This window comes from Melospiza melodia, chromosome 18, assembly GCF_035770615.1.
Source record: "Melospiza melodia melodia isolate bMelMel2 chromosome 18, bMelMel2.pri, whole genome shotgun sequence".
Classification (NCBI taxonomy): Eukaryota; Metazoa; Chordata; class Aves; order Passeriformes; family Passerellidae; genus Melospiza; species Melospiza melodia.
Window position 1 is genome coordinate 150,891 of NC_086211.1, and position 18,121 is coordinate 169,011.

Below are 18,121 nucleotides of genomic sequence, written 5' to 3' on the forward strand. Positions count from 1 at the left end.
CTTGGGAAGAAAAAAATGAAGAGGAAAAATATTTTGACATATGTGAAATACACTCAAATATGGAATTACATAGAGTGCAAAGTAAAGTGTTTCAAAAAAGAAAGCAAATGTATTCATATAAACTCTGAAATAATAGTTTGTTAGCAATATATTGCTAACATTATAGGAAATAGGATGTGAGAGCTACAGGGTACCAGAATTTATGTAATGAATTAATAGCGAGTTACTGCAAATAAATGCTATTTTAGCATGTAATGACATACAGAATTGGAGAACGGCAGCTAGTACTTATTTCATTCTTCATGTAACAAATGAGGATGCAGTTGAATAAGTATTTCCAAGTCGAGGCATGATGCCTTGAGGAAGATGTGAGGAATTTGGAGAGAATCGGGGGAAGTCAACGCTGCCTGTGGGGAGGCACGCGGGAGGAGCCGCCCGGGATCCGCCAGCAGGGGGCGGCCACGCGCCGAGGGGCGTCGGGCCGGGCTGGGGGGGGGACGACACACTGCCCTGGGGAGGGGACACTGCTCTGGGGGGGGGGACACTGCTCTGGGGGGGGGGGACACTGCTCTGGGGGGGGGACACTGCTCTGGGGGGGGGGACACTGCTCTGGGGGGGGGACACTGCCCTGGGGAGGGGGGACACTGCTCTGGGGGGGGGGACACTGCCCTGGGGGGGGGACACTGCCCTGGGGGGGGGACACTGCTCTGGGGGGGGGGGACACTGCTCTGGGGGGGGGGACACTGCTCTGGGGGGGGGGACACTGCCCTGGGGAGGGGACACTGCTCTGGGGAGGGGACACTGCTCTGGGGGGGGGGGACACTGCTCTGGGGGGGGGGACACTGCCCTGGGGAGGGGACACTGCCCTGGGGAGGGGGGACACTGCCCTGGGGAGGGGACACTGCTCTGGGGGGGACACACACTGCTCTGGGGGGGGGGACACTGCTCCAGAGAGGGGACACTGCCCTGGGGAGGGGGACACTGCTCTGGGGAGGGGACACTGCTCTGGGGGGGGGGACACTGCTCTGGGGAGGGGACACTGCCCTGGGGAGGGGACACTGCTCTGGGGAGGGGACACTGCTCTGGGGAGGGGGACACTGCTCCAGAGAGGGGACACTGCTCTGGGGAGGGGACACTGCTCTGGGGAGGGGACACTGCCCCCTGGGGAGGGGACACTGCTCTGGGGAGGGGGGACACTGCTCCAGAGAGGGGACACTGCCCTGGGGAGGGGACACTGCTCTGGGGGGGGGGACACTGCTCCAGAGAGGGGACACTGCCCTGGGGAGGGGACACTGCTCTGGGGAGGGGGACACTGCTCTGGGGGGGGGACACTGCTGTGGGGGGGGGACGCTGCTCCGGGGGGGGGGGACACTGCTCTGGGGGGGGGGACACTGCTGTGGGGAGGGGACACTGCTCTGGGGAGGGGGACACTGCTCCGGGGAGGGGACACTGCCCTGGGGAGTGGGGAGACACTACCACATCCACCCTAGGGGGCTATCCAAATATAACTACCTGAAGCCCACCCCCAGGGGCCATACAGGAAGTGACATAAAAATAGAACTGAAGACAAGCTGTGTCCCTCAGACATAGATGGACGCTAAATACAGTCCCCCTGCCCTGGGCAGTTTATGTGAGTAGAAGTCCCAGGTGAGACAAACAAATCAAACCAAGCCAACCCAACAACCCCCAAACACACCACCAAAATGCATATCTACAATTAAACCAAAATCTTTGTCACAGAACACTTCCAGCTCCTTAGTGGCTTACAAGCACTATTTAAGTATCTTCCAAAATAATTTCTTTTGACAAAACTCAACAGAAGAAAAAGGGGAAAATGCTGTCTACTTTGTTCTGGTTGCAGGTGATACAAATAGCATGTGCTTAGTAGTCCCAGGATATGAAAGGCTTCACAGGTTTGACTATAGCCAATAGTATGTCTCCTTATTAGGCTGTAGTTCTCTATCTTCCACTGGAAGGATACATATCACTCTTAGAGGCAAAAGTCAGCCTTAGAATAGTTCAGAGATTCTGGAACAAGCTGTGAAAAACCATAGCTTAAACCTAATACCAGTCTCAAAAATGACACACCAAAAAAAGTACAAAAAATTTTAAAAACAAAGGAAACGGGAACAAAAAGGGCGGGGGGGGACGACTTTAGAAAATTTGTAGTATTTCAGTGGCTACATAAAAACGAGGCTTTCTTTTTCCAAAGACCTAATTGTAAAGAAGAGGCTTTTTGGTTTTAGTTGCAACAACTAATATTTTTAAGTAATTCCATAAAAGCAGAAGCAGCTAAAAGTTTTTAGGAGGTTTCACTTGGAGAACTGCTGATGCTGGAATATCATTTCAGCCTTTCAACCATCAGCCTGTCATCATCTGCAGACTCAGTTCTTATAGTCTTCCTATCTTGCCCTGATGGACACAAGCAGCACAGTCTTTGAATTTTCATTTCTCTCAAATAATTTCTGACTACATTCAATCTCAGTTTTCTTTTGCTTCTTTATTAATGAAAACTCCCTTAATGCACTCTCCCTTCCATAGAAGTCTGACCTGCTTCTCCTTACTCATATCTGAATATAATTGTTCCCATTCTCATTTTGCTAATACAGCCGGTACAGAATACCTTATTAATAAAACAAGATTTTATGAAAATGGTTATATTTCTGTGCAGACATGTTCCTAAGAAAGGGGGGAACCCACCTCGTCTGCGAGGTTCTCGTCTGCCAAGAACTGATGAATCTAAGATACAATTGATCTGACAATTTCAAAAAGTGTCCCTCAGATTTTGAAGATTTGAAATTGGGACAATACATCAAACCGCGCTATAGGGTCTAAAAGTTTGGGATCACCAACATCCTCCTGTTATGCGGCATTGTTTTACTGATTTTCTCATCCTGCGGAAATAACAGTAACTGTTAATGACAGCAACATCATGTTCTTCTCTTGCCATTAGATTGTGGCGGAGTAATAGAAGCACCCTTGAATATAATTTTTGTAAGTTAGAAAGCACCAATGGGTTAGAAATGGGATATTTTTCAGGTATCAGAAATGCCCTTTGCTTACGACACTGAAAACTAATCACTGCTATCACCTCCTGTGGCATCACACAAATCAGATCTTAACTCCTCTACCTGTTCCTCTTTTTCTTACAGATAAAGACTGCTCACAACAGTTTAGCACACTTTTGGGGAAGTATGTCTCGACCCACTTTGTTTCTTCTACATGAAATCTCTCTTTGCCTTGTCTAAACTAATCTGTGCTCTCACCAGAGTAACAAGGGAAGCACTCCAAAGAGGAGGGAATGTATGTGACTGTGTATATAGATGTGTCAGCTAGTTTGGATGTATATGTACATATCTCAGTATGTTTGCTAAAACTGTTGAGCCCATTAAATCTCAGAGATGGAACTAAGACTCCAAAAATCTGCTTGGTAGATTATTAATCAAGTATAGGATTTTCTGTGTCTAGGGCAGAAAGTAAACCTCCAGAGATTCAGCTCACAAAGGCTGTACCTGTTGTGCAGATAGGCAAAGGACTCATGAATTCTGGAGAAATAATAGAAGCTCTGGAGAGGCAGTGGGCCTGGCCTGTACTGCGATTAAGTAAAAGTCATTTGTGCTGTTCTTATTTTTCACTTTTTTTCTATTAAATCAGCCCAGCCACTTAACCTTGAAATAAATTTTTGTTAAAGCAGTACATGAGGCTTAGTTATTGCAAAATAAAAAGTAACAGCCATTCAAGATAATAAAGAACAAGGGCTACTGTTTGATTATCTCTAAACAGAGCAATTACAAATTCTGATCAAATCAGGAATCCCTTTAATTCATCAATATCATATTAAGAAGCATAATTACTTTCTTAAGCAAAAATAGTTTCTCACGATTTTGTGAAAAATCATGAATATTTTTTACAAAAGGATGGAATTTAAATCATGGTTTATCATATTGAAAATACTGCTGGTTCCAAGAGGCACACAACTATAATTGTTCTTCCTGAGGAAAACAGCAGGTCTGCTGCTGCCTTCTTAGACAAGAGGGTTACTGGATCTTGCAGCCAGGAGATTAATTTAGGGAATGCCTGTAGGGGTAGTATTTGCTGGACATGGGACTTAGTCACAATCTTCTTCTGAAGTACAGAAATTGAGGATGTGTTTTAAAATTATACATGTTTGAAACTGTCTGCACAGTCCCCATTTGTGCCGCTTGGGAGGTGATAGGAGAGCACAAGGAACTTTGTAGGCAGTATTCTTCAGGGAAGGTCACTGGTCTTTCTGATGTTTAACATGACTATTGCGATTAGAAAGCTTCAGTAGTTCAGCAGAAATCAAACCTCCTGTGGTATCATTGTCACACAAAGTACAATAGTCACTACCACTGAAGGACATATCTTTTTTCCCCAAAGATTCTCCAGGCATAAGAAAGTCACCTTTTCCATGCTGTGAGTGAGAGGGATAATTCCTTCCAACACTAGGGCTCTCAAGGTTGTCTTTAATTATTTCAGAGAATTTTGGGCCAATGGTATCATCAGCATGGTTTGGTGCAAACAATAGTCCTGGCCACATCTCTATCTCTTCTGCTCTTATGTACCTGCTGGGGACATACTGCTGGCTTGGACCTGAGGCAAATGCAAAGTTTTCTTCTGCAGTAACCACATCTGTGCTTCCTGTAGGTTTCAATGAGATTTGGGAAATCAGTTCTTGGGTGTTTAGATCAGAAACTCTATCTGCATTCACTTTTCTTGAGTTGCTGGCCTCTTCTCTTTCAAGCTGGCTACAAGCCTCATTCAGTCCAACCCAGTCCTAATGAAAGCATCAATAAGTTTGGGTCATTTTGCATAGTTACTCCAAAATAAATTTTCTTTCTTTATATAGCTTTGGCACAATAACCCAGATGTTTAGTGCAAATCCAACAGGTAAAGTTAGAGTAATAGGGTAAAAACCTAGCAGCTAATTTCACAAATTTTTACAAGATTACACCACTAGAATATAATGCAAGCTGCTGGTATTGCTTTGGTTTTGAAAAGGTGCACCTTTTGCATTCAGTCTGAACTGGGAGCCACTGGAGGCGTTCCACTTCTAAGGAGCAAGAGGCTGGACAGAAGCTCTGGTGGTTAACTACTATGCGGAAGCAGCAAAATGAGAAACTATAACCTTTGAGGGAGATCAGAATCATGTGTCAGTAAGTCTGCTCAGGATCTAGAATTATTAATCCCAGAAAAAAAATCCTCCTCTCATAAACAGAGGGTCATAAGAAAGAAATGAGATTTATTTCTTACCTTAAAATTCCCATTGTGCAAACTATAGAGTGGCTGAAAGAAAGCAGCTGGCGTGGGAATGTTAAAGCAGGCGAGGCTTTTTGCCCTAAAGTGAGAAAACACCACTTAAAAAAAATAGACTTTTTCTGTATTCTGTCTCCATGACACTGGCTAGATGAACCCCACCCCACTTTGTTAGTAAGATTGCACAAGAAGCCTACTCATCATAATTTCTGACTTCTCATGCAATTATTTTTTTGCCACCTGTGCATGCATTTAATTTTTCTAACCTGAAGCACAGTCTCATAAGTTTATTTGGAATATGTCACAAACTTAATATACTTGCCTATTACTCATTATATACACTGAGCTGTTTATGCATTTGCTTATCAGCTTACTTAATCTAAACCACTGTTTCTGAAAGTATTTTAGAGAGTTCTAGTTTCATTACATTTAAACAGAGAAATTCTGCCAGATATCCTTGCCCCTTTATTGGAGTCTATCCTATAAAAATGTTTTATCATGTGGACATAATGTATTCTGTTTCTCTACGAAAAATGTGTATATGGAGCATAATAATGTATGTCAAGGTAAAAAAGAAAGAGGTACCTATCCTGTGCCAGAATAAAAAATTACAGAGGATTTTTAAACCAAGGTTCTAAAACCACTTTTTTCTCTCTGTGACTTGGTCTCAAATGAATCAGAGTCAGTTTATTTTGCCTTTATTGGTATTTTACTTACTGAGTCCTGCCAGGAATATCACACGTAGCTTGACATTAGTTTAACAACCTTTATGGGTTGCTGTGTGCTTGCACTTTTAATTTATCTACATGAAACTTCAAATATTTCCATGTGCTTAAATTTCTTTAAGATACCATCATCCTTGGACTTCAGTCAAATTTGGGAGTCTCAAAGGTATTTTGGTCTCCTTAAGGACTGTATAGTGTGTCATTAACTATCATCAGCCAAGGAACATGTCACATTCCAGAAGACCTTTTGGAAATGACTGAGTCTGTGCAGCAGAAACAGGAAGGAAAAATAATGTAATGACTCTTGATTTACCCTTTTCAGGCCATAAAGATCAAGGGGAACTTATTGAAAATCACATACCTTGAGGAAAGTTTGCAGTTCCAGAATAAATAGAGTAGAGTGCCAAAACTCAGAGGAATGAACAAGTACTGCATAGTTTTGATATTTAGAATCTTTTCAGAGACTTTGGGGACATCTAGAAATAGAATCAGCACAAAAATTTTTAATAAAAAGTCAGGAAGTCAAGATAGAACCCCAAATAACCAAGGATTGCAAATGAAACAGGCAGCTAAAGGCCTTAAGGAAAATAATTTGGCTATGAATAATTGAAGAAAGCTAGCTCTGATTCGAAAAGCTTCATTTTACCACTTTTTTATTTTTTATTTTTAACATGGACATTAAAAGAAATGAAATGAGATGAAAAATCTTTGTACCTGCTTTTTTAAACACTGTTGTCTGGCTCCACTCACTCCATTGACTGTGGTATGAATTCTCATTTTCAGAAACTTTGCAGCGAACTCTTGCAGCATAAGCAATGCCACTGCGAAGCTCTGTGGCTTCAATTTCTACTTGTGGCAGTGAACTGGGCAGTGTCTTGTTCATTGCAACCTGCAAAGTGTTACAAAGCATTGCTGTTAATGAGATTGGGCAAAAGGATGGTCTTTTAAATAATCTTTTTTTGTTGGTTTTTCCCTTCTCTTTTCTTCTCCATGTTTTCTTTTCTTAGATGCAAGAAGAGGGCCTGAATAATGATGCAGGGTTCATAAGAAGGAGAATTCAGTATTGATGTTTAATGTAAAATCTCTCAGCCTTAGTATGGGAAACCAGAAAGGCCATCTTAAGCCAGCTGGCAGAGCTCAGTGGCAAGGCCATTGTACCCAAAGGAAAAGGTAGGATCACTGTATGCCTCATCCAGTTACCTCCCAGGACATGCTGTACTCCTTATACTGCAACTCATATTGGAGAATTTCAGAGAGATACCAAGGCACATTCCACACACTCCACCATATCTGGCACTTGCTGGCAGTGGCATTGCTCTGGATGTTCAAAGGTGGATCAAGTTTTACTGCAAATAGAGGAGGTGGGGTTTTTTTCACAGTGTTTGGGACACCACAAAAGAAAATGCATGATATTAGGGTGACTGAAATAATGGAAGATAAAGCTGAGTCCAAAGAGGGATACTAACACTAGCAGTAGACCAAGTTATCTTACAGCATCAGAACAGCTACAGATCTGACATAAATTAAGGATAACTCCAGTAGTCCCTAGGGTTAATCTTGCAAGCAAAGAACCACTCTGGATATCACATTCTGCCCTTACAACATACCACAAATATGGACAGGTTTTGAGAATTTCTCCCTGGTACCAGGCCATGGGACACTCCGTTAAAATCCATGACTCCTCATTACATAATTTCTTAGAGAAAATTAAACAAAACAAACAAATAATTGAAGCAATCCAATTGCAAATTACCCAGGGCACAAGAAAACATGATGCAGATGAGAAGTATTGTTGAATGGTGCTCCAGAGCCAGCCCCTCTGAAGTCTGGGAAAAGTCAGGATGGAGAGACTCAGTGACTGCATCCTTACTGATGCAGTTCACACAGTGCAATCTCTGGGGATTTGCAGACTTGATTGTTCTCATTGTTTTCCCTTGCTATCTTTGAGGCATCCTTTGTTAGGCAGCATATCAGACCTATCCTGAAGCTGCTGGGCAGAACCTCAGCTCTCAGCTGTCCATACTTACTGTGCTTGCGGGGGTTGTACTCTAGAAAGGCCACGTATGTCTGATTACATCCAAAGAAGTTTCCCTGGAGAGAGACTCTATAACCATCTGTTTCCAAGATCTGGCTGGCTAAATGAATTGTGCAGTGGTACTTATTCTGCATGCTCTCTGTGGCAGTCAGTTTGCAGCTGGCGTTGTGGCCCTTTGACCAGAGGCTAGAAAAATAAAAAGGCTGAAAGTTTCTTTTAAAAGTGCTTTTCAATTTATGCATGTGTGGCACCTTAGCACAGCACCACACTCTGGAAGACCATGAACCTCTTTAGTGCAGACAGCAAGCAAACCAGCTGGCTGGATGAATGGCAGGGCAGGACAGGAAGAAGACACCTTTATAACCTTACTACTGACAGCACCAGATCTGAGAGCACCAGATCTCACAGAAGCTACACATAGCATCTGGTAGCTGTTCCCTGCTCCCTCTGAAAGTGAGAGAGCTGCTGTAACTGCAGGAAAGCAGGTGGGTTGGGGGACGGAGTGGATGGACAGTTGGTTACAAGTGCATGGCACAAAGGTAACAATAAGCTGTACATTAAGTCCTCTTTCACTACAAACAAACCAGTACTGACAGCAAAGTATGTTCGAAGTTGCTTTGCCTTTTTGTAGTTTAGCCATTCATTAGCAATTTTTTCACATTGCATGTGATCCCACAGGAAACTGGGATATCACAGTTTATCAGCTTGTCCCTCTTTCCATAGATTTAAAATCTAGTATTAATAAGAGTTAGGCTATTTTTTACTTAACTGTAGCAGAATATAAGGCATCTAACTCAGAGTGGCTTACCATCATATAATAGTTACTGGTGGTCAAGTCAATGTTTCTACATAACATAAATACATTAAACTCAAGTTGTCCTATCAGTTAGCAAACTATTCCCCTGATTTCTTCTATTAGAGGAAAAATTATTCAGATAATATTCTAAATCTCGTATTAAAGATTATTACTTGTATCTATATATATAATATACATTAAATCATCAGGTGTTTAATTTCTAAGCAAAAAGCAAAGAAATTATTAGAAGATGATTAGACAGATTTACATAGGATGGCCTCTGTAAGTTCCCAGGTCATGGGGACCCAGAGGCTGGGAAGGAAAGGTTCTCTGCTCTGAGATGCCTGCCAGAATGGTTCACTGAACAGATGGAGAGCCCACAGCTGACAGGAGACCATGCAGTCATGTGCCCTTGGCTGCTGTGGCCCCTGAGGCTGTGGTGCCACAGTAGAGATCAGCTTCTGAGGCCTGGGGTGATGGGGTGGCAGAGCTGGCTGTGCCACAGGTGTCCTGCTGTTGAGGGAGTAAAGCCCACAGCTGGGCTCCATCTCTGCTTCTCCGTACTGCCCTGTCCAAGCCAGAGCTGGGGCTGCCACAGACAGCTCTTGGTGTGCAGTTCTTACTTGCTGAAATGCAGGTGGAAAGGTCCATTGCCCATGGGCTTCTCCGTTACCCACATGCAGCTCACGGTAGTCATGTAGTTATTCAGGCAGCTCAGGCTGCCAGAGAGCTCTGCAGAGGAAGGAGACCAGAATTGGATTCATACATCACTGGATGATGCCTTGCTCAGCGCACCAAATAAATGCATTTCTTGCTAGTACTTCATTTGCTGACACTGCATCAGATCTTCCTCATCATGTTCTTACTCTGTTGTAACACACTTCACTGCATGAGATGAGTGTAAGATCTTAGGGCAGGGACCTTGGGCAGTGGCTACACTTTTTCTGGTGCCCAGCTTGTCCTAGCTCAGTCCCCCAGCCCCGGCATTGTCAGCCAGCTGTACTGGCTCTTGTGACAGGGTAGTCACAAGACCTTGGATTGCAAACCGAAGGGTCTGTGAATGAAAAATGAGCTCAGATGTGTGCCTGTCTTTGTGCAGTGGACCTATTCCAGATCTTCTCTTACCTCTCCCTCTTCCTCCGCCAAAGAGCAGCGCAGCAGCAATGCACAGCTGGAGCCCCAAAGGCCACACAACTCCTCCCATTCCAGATAGTATCTAGAACAGAATAATAATTCAGACCAGTTTTGTTGGTATTTCTACCAGTGGGTTGAATCGTTAGCTGCATACTTCTGCCAGCCTGACCAAAGCTGATCCTGAACCAGAGAGGGCACCAACTCAGCCATATAATTTCTTCTGTAGGAACTGTTCTTCCCATAGCAGTAAATAGTACTTTGCACTAAAGCACCACCTGCTTGAAAGGAAATCTACAATTCCTGCAATTTTATCAAGGGTGGGAGACGGTGTGGGTGTTCTATCTTTCTTTCTTCCTGCATTTTTGTCATGTGGTTTGTGACAATTGAAGAGCAGCAGAGAGCCACAGTGGGTTGGAACCAATGTTCATGTTTCCCCAAATCCTGTTTCTGACCATAGTCAAAACCAGATGCTTAGAGAGAATCATAGTAGTAGAGCATCCATGCTCCTCTCTGAGCATTCTCAGCCTCCAGACATTTGCAGCTCACAGGCCTCCTGGAGCAACGTTATTTCTGCGTATTCAGAGAAAGGACACAGAGAGTAACAGATAGGATGCTGGTCAAAGCACTCATTGGGAGATATAGAATACTTAGGGCCTAGTCATTATCCCAAATCACTGAAGGGTTATGCAAGGATGTTTGAAGAACATCTTCCACAATATGGAACTCTACATCTCTACAAGGTTATTGTGGGCTCACTCTCTTTCTTTTTAACCAAAAATTCAATTCTCTGAATTGTCTCCTGATGAAGTTTTAATTTAAAATTACACTTTTTCACTAAAAGTTTCTGATTTGATGATTTTTTGGCAACACGCAATATGAAGAATATGGACCTATGGATATATGTAGCAATATGTGGTGTTTTAAAAAGATGTTTCCAGTTTGCATTATTTGCTGTTACCTGAGCACAGCAAATGAGCCCAACACCACTGCAAGGAGAGGGCTGCTCCAAAGAGCCTGAAACCCAGAAAACTTAGAGTGAGTTTGTAGACAGAGACCACTAATCAGTATAAACAAAAACAGCTTCTTGAAAGTAAAAAAAAATATTGAAGGAACAATGTTTGCACTACTCGACCAGCACAGACACTGAACTGAGCTTTACAGCTGGGGTAACAAGAGGGTGGAATGTTCAGTCTCAAAAGAGCTTGAGTTAATTACTATAAGAAAAAAAAAAAAGAAAAAACAATACCAAACAAAACTTGCCAGAGATTATGATCTCTCTTTCACTAGAAGCTGGGGAAAAGGGAAGGAATGTCAGGATAGGAGAAAAAAATAAGTACAGCATTAGCACAGGACCAAGTGTGTATAGCCTGACTATAGAATAATATTATGATTTCTAACCAACAAAGGATCTGAAGCAGTCTTGAATAGAAGTGTGCAAGAAAAACCCTATGCTTACCAAGGGCTGTGATATAGTAATCATTAGGATTGTTTCACTGAAGAGATTAAGCCACCTGATCCATAACCAAGAATATCCTTCCAGTCATGAATTTCTCAAAGCTAGACAACAGCATCCATGTATAACTTCTTGCACGTGATTATGCCTGTCTATAGTTCCCCTTGTCTGAATTAAATTGTAAAATAATTACAATGTTTCAGAAACTGATCAAGAGAAAAGGAGTATTTCTGGCTTTCATTTCACCACCTCTTCAGTTACGGGTTTTTCATAAATATCCTGTTTTGCTGCAGACTTTCTTCAGGGTGGGGGTTGTTAAGAGGAAGTGTCACCATTAGCTGATTTTAGCTGGGAGGCTGGGAGGCATGAAGTCTCTTGTGCTTATCATTCTAATCAGGTTTGCTTATGGTGCCTGTGATAAATACAGCAATTCTGACTAAATATGAAATAGAAAGAGCTGCATTAAGTAGAATTATTCGTGTGCTTACAAGAAGTTGTGTTCAGGCACACAAACAAACAAACTTAGGTCAAGATAAGTAAACCAAGACAGAATGTTTCCAGGTAATTGCTACTAATTTGATAAACTCTCCCCACTCCCACGCAAGAAGTTCTTTGTTCAGTTCTGCAACGTTTGAAATGTGTTAGACATTTCTGGCTCTCTGGCTCTTCTGGAGGCAAATACAGCATGTTTAAATGCAAATTTTTGTGTTAGAAGCCATAAACGTTAGTCATAATTAGGTCACGGAGCACTGAATTCTGAAAGACTTACCAGAAAATAATTTCAAGAAGTAGCACATAACAAGCTGAATGAGATTCTGCAGTACATTAATACAATTACAGGAGCTAACATAGAGACTTTGGATACATATAAATTAAAAGAAAAGTTATTGCAGCTACATGTAGCATTTGAGAAACTATTAATTAATTTCTTCTGTTGGAATCAATGCTTTAAATAAAAAATTGCTGTCAATATGAAAATGCTTCTGAAAAGGGAGATGTGAATGATTTAGTCCTGGATAACTTTACTCAGAAATCAACAGTTATAGACCAAGTAAATCTTTTTAACTTAGCCAAAGGAAAGGCTAAGTAGTCATTTCACACCAGCCATAAGTACCTTACATGAGAAGATGATTTCAGGTAGGAGAAAAGTATGTTTTTTCTTCTTTTTTAAATCTACGAGAGAAATTTGGAAAGCGTCCAGTAGTTGGACACTGAAGGTAGATACAATTAGACAGAAATGAAGAATTTTTACAAAGGGGAGCTATCTTTATTGCTGAAACCTCTCGCCTAAACATGTGCAAGACTTGTAGTCTTCCTATTAGCTCAGAAGGAAGCCCAGTGCTAGCAGCGCAGGTAGAATTACAGCAGCTTCTAGCAGTGGAAGACAAATCAACTTCTTAGCCGGATGTCTTGGGGGCCAGACTGCTTGCTGCTTTCTTGTTTTCTAATGTCCAGTTTCTGCAGCACTACAAAGTTGCGGTGAAGGTAGAAAAGCTGTATGAGAACTACAAAGAAAGAAAGGAGAACCACCTTCACTCTGCAGGAAGAGACAAAATTTCTGAGATGATGCCCTGAAATGATACATCAGGTATGCTGCCAGCAGTCTATCAGCACCAGGAGGTGGTAATGACCTTGATTTCCAAAGTGGTCTCAAGTTGGTTGCAATGGTGTTTCCATCCTTTCTGTATGTTTCCAGGGCAGAATTCTGCCTGTTATCTGCTCAAGGAAATGAGGCCTTGTATCTGTGCCTTTCCCCTCCTGTCCTGTGGTTCCTGTCTACACTTCCCAAAAGCAATTTTAAGTAATTTTAATTAGAATTTGTACAACACAGATTTTCCAAATGCTCTCAACTGCTTATTAACGGAAAGACAAATGACTGACTGCTATTGCTAAATCTATCACCAGAAATTAATATTCTGGGATTTACTCCCAGATTTGGGGTCCAGTTGAACACACAATAAAAAGATAACATTTTCTCATAAGAATTTATAAGGTAAAATAAATTATTTGACAGATACCACTGAGAGAGGAAGTAGTGCAAGCATTGACAACACAGTCTCAGCATGTGGGTAGCCTAGATATCATCTAGATTTCAGAAACTCTGTAAAGCAGAGCTTTACAGGGAAACTTGAAGAATAAGGTTGATGTAGCCCAAGAGAATTGTAAGCAGCACCTTCAATGTGCAAGCAGTAGTATGGAGGATGATTAGGAGAAGTAGATTTAATGATCTAGTTAAACATAACTCTAACATCATAGAGTTAACTTCTAGATAGGGAAGTGAGAGATGACAGGAAGACAAGAAGAAGCTGTCAGTGACTTCAAAAGTGGGGACAAGAAGCTTATGCTTGATGAGATAGAGAAAAGAGATAGAAGAAATGTGTAGATAAATGTAATGGGCTCAAAGGGATGGACATAAAATAGGATTTTTGTGTCTCTGACTCTTGGATGGCTGCAAGTAAGATCAGTTTACAAAAGCCTGATAAAACATGAAGTAAGGATTTCGCATGGAGATACGTGCATAAGATTCTTCAATATGCTTGGGTATCCTTTGATACATGATGTTATATGCCAGCCCATAGCAGACAGCTGGGAGTTCTAGGCTTTATTCCACTTCTGACATCAACATTTTTATAAGGTCTGTTGCTTAATCAATGTAAATTTTTCTTCTTGCAGCTCATTCACATGATCTTGTATGCTCACCTATATCTCAGACAAAGTCAGAAACTTCAGGCTCTGATTTGGCAGTGGCTCTAGACTCTTTCAAAATGTGTTTTGCTTGTTCTCACTCCCAGAGCAAGATTCTAATACTGATAAGACACTTGACAAAGTCTAGCAATGCATGCTTGCAGCCCAGAAAGCCCGTTGTATCCTGGGCTGCATCAAAAGCAGCATGACCAGCAGATTAAGGGAGAGGATTCTACCTCTCTACTCTGCTTTTGTGAGACCCCCACTGTGTCCAATTCTGGGGTCCTCAACATAAGAAGGGCATGGAGTTGCTAGAGCAAATCTGGAGGAGGCCAAAGAGATGATCAGAGAACTGGAGTCCCTCTGCTATGCAGACAGGATGAGAGCTGGGCTTCTTCATATTGGAAAAGAGAAGGATCCAGGAGAACTTAGAGTCCCTTCCAATATATAAAAGAGCTATAAGAAAGCTGGAGATGGGCATGTAGTGATGGGGCAAGGGGGAATGGCTTCCAACAAGCAGAGGCCAGGGTTACATGGGGTATTGTGCAGCAATTTTTCCCTGTGAGGGCAATGAGACACTGGCACAAGTTGTCCAGAAAAGACATTCCTACCCCATCCCTGGAGGTGTTCCAGGTTGGGTGGGGCTTGGAGCAACCTGGTCTAGTAGAACATGTTGCTGCCCATGGCAGAGGGTTTGAAGATCCCTTCCAGCTGAAGCCATTCCAGAATATTCTGATACAATGAGTGGTGCACAGTGGGAGCAGACACAGCAGATCTGCACCCTTGAATGCTCAGTTTCCATTCCTTACATTTTAGCAATTAGTCATAAACGACTTGCTCTCCCTTGGCCATAATCCCTTCCCTTCCATAATCCCTTCCTTTGCTTACGTCTCTTCCAGAGGCAGCACTAACAGGCACTAAAGACAGGACACTGACTAGCACCAACAAAGTAAAACAGTGACAGGCAATAACATGTCTGTACCAACAGGTACACCCCTTCATCCACAAAGATTACCCAAAGTGCAGAGTCTCCAGAGCAATCTGCCATGCTAGTATGCGCACTAGGAGGGGTACCCATTGCAAACAATCATCCCTGCCTATAAGAAAATACTTTTGTAGGTCCTTAAAGAAAAATTAGTGATACCTTATCTACCTTCTGAATATCTAGGCCTCTAAGCACACGTTTGACAGAAACACATCAAATGTGCACAACAGGGTCATGTGAGACTTAACCTGGGGAATAAGGAAAAAGTAGTTGGATTTTCTTATCTGCACAGATTATCCAAGAGAACCCCATATAATAAGCCTTTTTCTCTCTTCATCTTTAGAGTGCCATTTTCCCAACAATTTGATGCCCACAAACGGCCACGTACTTTTAGATGGGATATACTTGGATCCCAGAAAGAAAGCTGCTTCAGATGATGATTGCAATAAAGCAATATTCATACACACACACACACACACATATATATGTACACACACATTTAAAAAGTATGCTCATATCTGCAAAGTCTCAAACAGTAAGGACTATTTTGGCTGAATTCCTTTACATTCAACTCTTGCAGTCAGAGAGGAGTACCTTGTTCAAGATGGCCCTTCTTTCAAGCACAATCCATCAGAATTATTGCAACAGTGGTGTTTTGTGCTCAGCAAACTATCAGAACAAAAGTGCAAAAACACTTCTGGTCTTCAAGCTCCTAGTTCAAGAAACAATATAGAATTCCACATTTAGATAAAGAAATATGTTTTAATATATTGCTCAATAGACATCCCCTAACATTACATACTGGAATGCATAGAACAGAAATATGGTAAACTGTCTTACCAGCAAAAAAGAAATGTCACTTTTCACTCTGCTTCTGTCCCTTGATAGTTCAAACTGTGTGGTTTGATGATCAGGCAGTAGCAATAGTGGCATAATAAAACAGAGCTTACTGTGCCTGATTTTAAAGATAATCTCAAGAACCAATGAAAAACTGCTCTGATTATCAGATTCAGTTAAAATAGCTATATATGTAATTTCTCATTACTCATGGAGAAAAGGAATTTCTGCCAAAGCATTAACATTTAAAAGGGCAAGTAATTTGCTGAATAGAAAAGTATCTACTTGCAACTTTTATATAAATAGGTCAACAAAATAACTTTCTAAGTGACCTAAAGACATTTCCTAGCCCTGTGTGGATGTGGGGCTAAACTGCCTCCAGCCAAGACCTGTGCCCAACTGTGCTCAGACCCCTGCAGCATCCCTGAGCTTCCCTGCCCTGTCCTTCTTCCACAGCTGATTGCTGCACTGTGCTCAAAGGGCAGCTCTGGAAGCGAAGGCAAACAACCATTGCAGTGCTTCCTTGTCCTGATCCTAGCGTGTGTAAGGAACAGATCTTCCCATGCCCAGCAGCAGTGATGCAATGGCAGTGTTACAGCCAGGAATCCATCAAGACAGTCTTGTACACGGGTCTAGTGAGAGAACAGAGAGAGAGAAGCAGTCAAAGAACAGACTAACAGTCTGTCAGTATCAGCTTCTGTGGCCAAGAGACAGGGAGGCAGGGGCCATGCAGAAATGGAGATGGACATTTCCAAATTGGTACATCAGAATGGATTGTGGTGCTTCTCCCAGTACCTGCCTTTTGACCCTATTCAAAAAGCCCCATGTTTGTGGGGAAAAAAAATTCCAAATCAGAACTGCTAGATCAGGGACATTCGCAGTTTGCTCCTGAGAGGCTTTGAAAACCCCCCACCTCAAACCCCTCCACATCCACAGTGACAACTCCCTGACCAAAAGCTTAATTGTTATACATTGCTTCAAAGGGAACTACTTCCCTTATTTTAATACGCTTGTGTCACACACTTGTTCATGAAGTCTGCCTCCTAGGGTGAGCAGAGATAATTTCCAGCCCAACATAACTCCGAACCACCACCATCTATCAGATGTACAGCTGCACAGTGTTCCAGTAACAGAAACAGTTCCTTCAGCAGTTCTGGGGCTATCAATACAAATGGAAACAGAGCACACAGGACTGAGATGTAAAGGGCCCCAGAAAAACAAGCGAGTTTCTCCTTTAAGCAGCCTGGGGTCAGTTACCACAGTGTAGTTTCTGAAGTGAAAAGAGCTGCAAGATGAAGCTGCAGAAGACAGTGCTGAGACCACCAGAAATGCTTCTGGTCCAGTACACATTTGCATCAACATGATCCCAATGCAAGCTGCCCTCATAGGATAGTGTGGGGCACTCAGCTCTTCAGGGCAGTGGAGCTGGGGTGATTCTCGGCTGGATTCTCTGCTGCCTTGTGGAGGGCATGTGAGGGACCAGTAGCAGCAGGGAGCATGCATCAGCACATGAAGACAGCTATTCCTATGACTTAGCACAGCACATGACAAGAAAAATGGAAAATAAGGAGGGAAGAAACCAAAGAAGCTAATATATCTCAGAGCAGTACCCAGGAAGCCACTGAGCTAGGGATGTACTGGGGGAGTAATAACTACATGGACAAAACTAAGTCATGTAGGTCCAAAATCAACATAAAAAATACCATGGCAGATCTGAACAATCAAACCAGAGTTTGCAGTGCAGTACTGTCTCAGCACTCACATATGAAAAAAACAACTTCTCTTTACTACAGTGCTCTCCCCAGTTTAGGGAGCTGTGGGGTTGCCTATAGTCTCAGGTAAGAGAAAGGGGTGAGGGAAGGGAGTTTATTGGTAACACAGCAACAACAGATTATTACTACACTGCAAACATGCATCATTCACCACAAAGGTTCTCTCAAGATACGACCTGGAGCCAAGCAGTCTATGGGTTAGTAGCACTATATCTATGTAAGATGAAGGTCTTCACATTCAATTTCAGTATTACTCTTCAGTGACTTTTTAAGACATGTATCCTGGACAAATCAGAGATATGGAGATGCCAGAGAGAAAAACGGATTCAAGGTTACAGTGCAGTTTCATATTTGGCTTTATTAGCTAGCAGAAATTGCTCAAAATTTGTCCTACTGACCTGTTAACTGCAGCAGAGCAAGTC

The 18,121-nt window shown here is 42.5% G+C and overlaps 1 protein-coding gene across 2 annotated transcripts; it reads right to left on the reverse strand.

Moving 5' to 3' along the window:
* Nucleotides 1-1,775: 1,775 nt before the first annotated feature.
* LOC134426469 (interleukin-9 receptor-like) lies at nt 1,776-18,116 on the reverse strand. 2 transcript variants are annotated; one of them, XM_063171491.1, is made up of 10 exons: nt 15,931-15,955; nt 15,685-15,802; nt 9,959-10,049; nt 9,457-9,565; nt 8,030-8,223; nt 7,203-7,348; nt 6,717-6,891; nt 6,364-6,478; nt 5,275-5,359; nt 1,776-4,798 (listed from the first exon to the last, which is right to left on the reverse strand). In XM_063171491.1, the coding sequence occupies exons 3-10, from the start codon at nt 10,035-10,037 to the stop codon at nt 4,259-4,261; spliced, it is 1,443 nt and encodes a 480-aa protein (XP_063027561.1). In that variant the 5' UTR covers nt 10,038-10,049; nt 15,685-15,802; nt 15,931-15,955; the 3' UTR covers nt 1,776-4,258. The 2 variants fall into 2 exon arrangements, with proteins under 2 accessions (XP_063027561.1, XP_063027560.1); XM_063171490.1 differs by lacking the exon at nt 15,685-15,802 and having other exon boundaries at nt 15,931-18,116.
* Between the last annotated feature and the right edge of the window lie 5 nt (nt 18,117-18,121).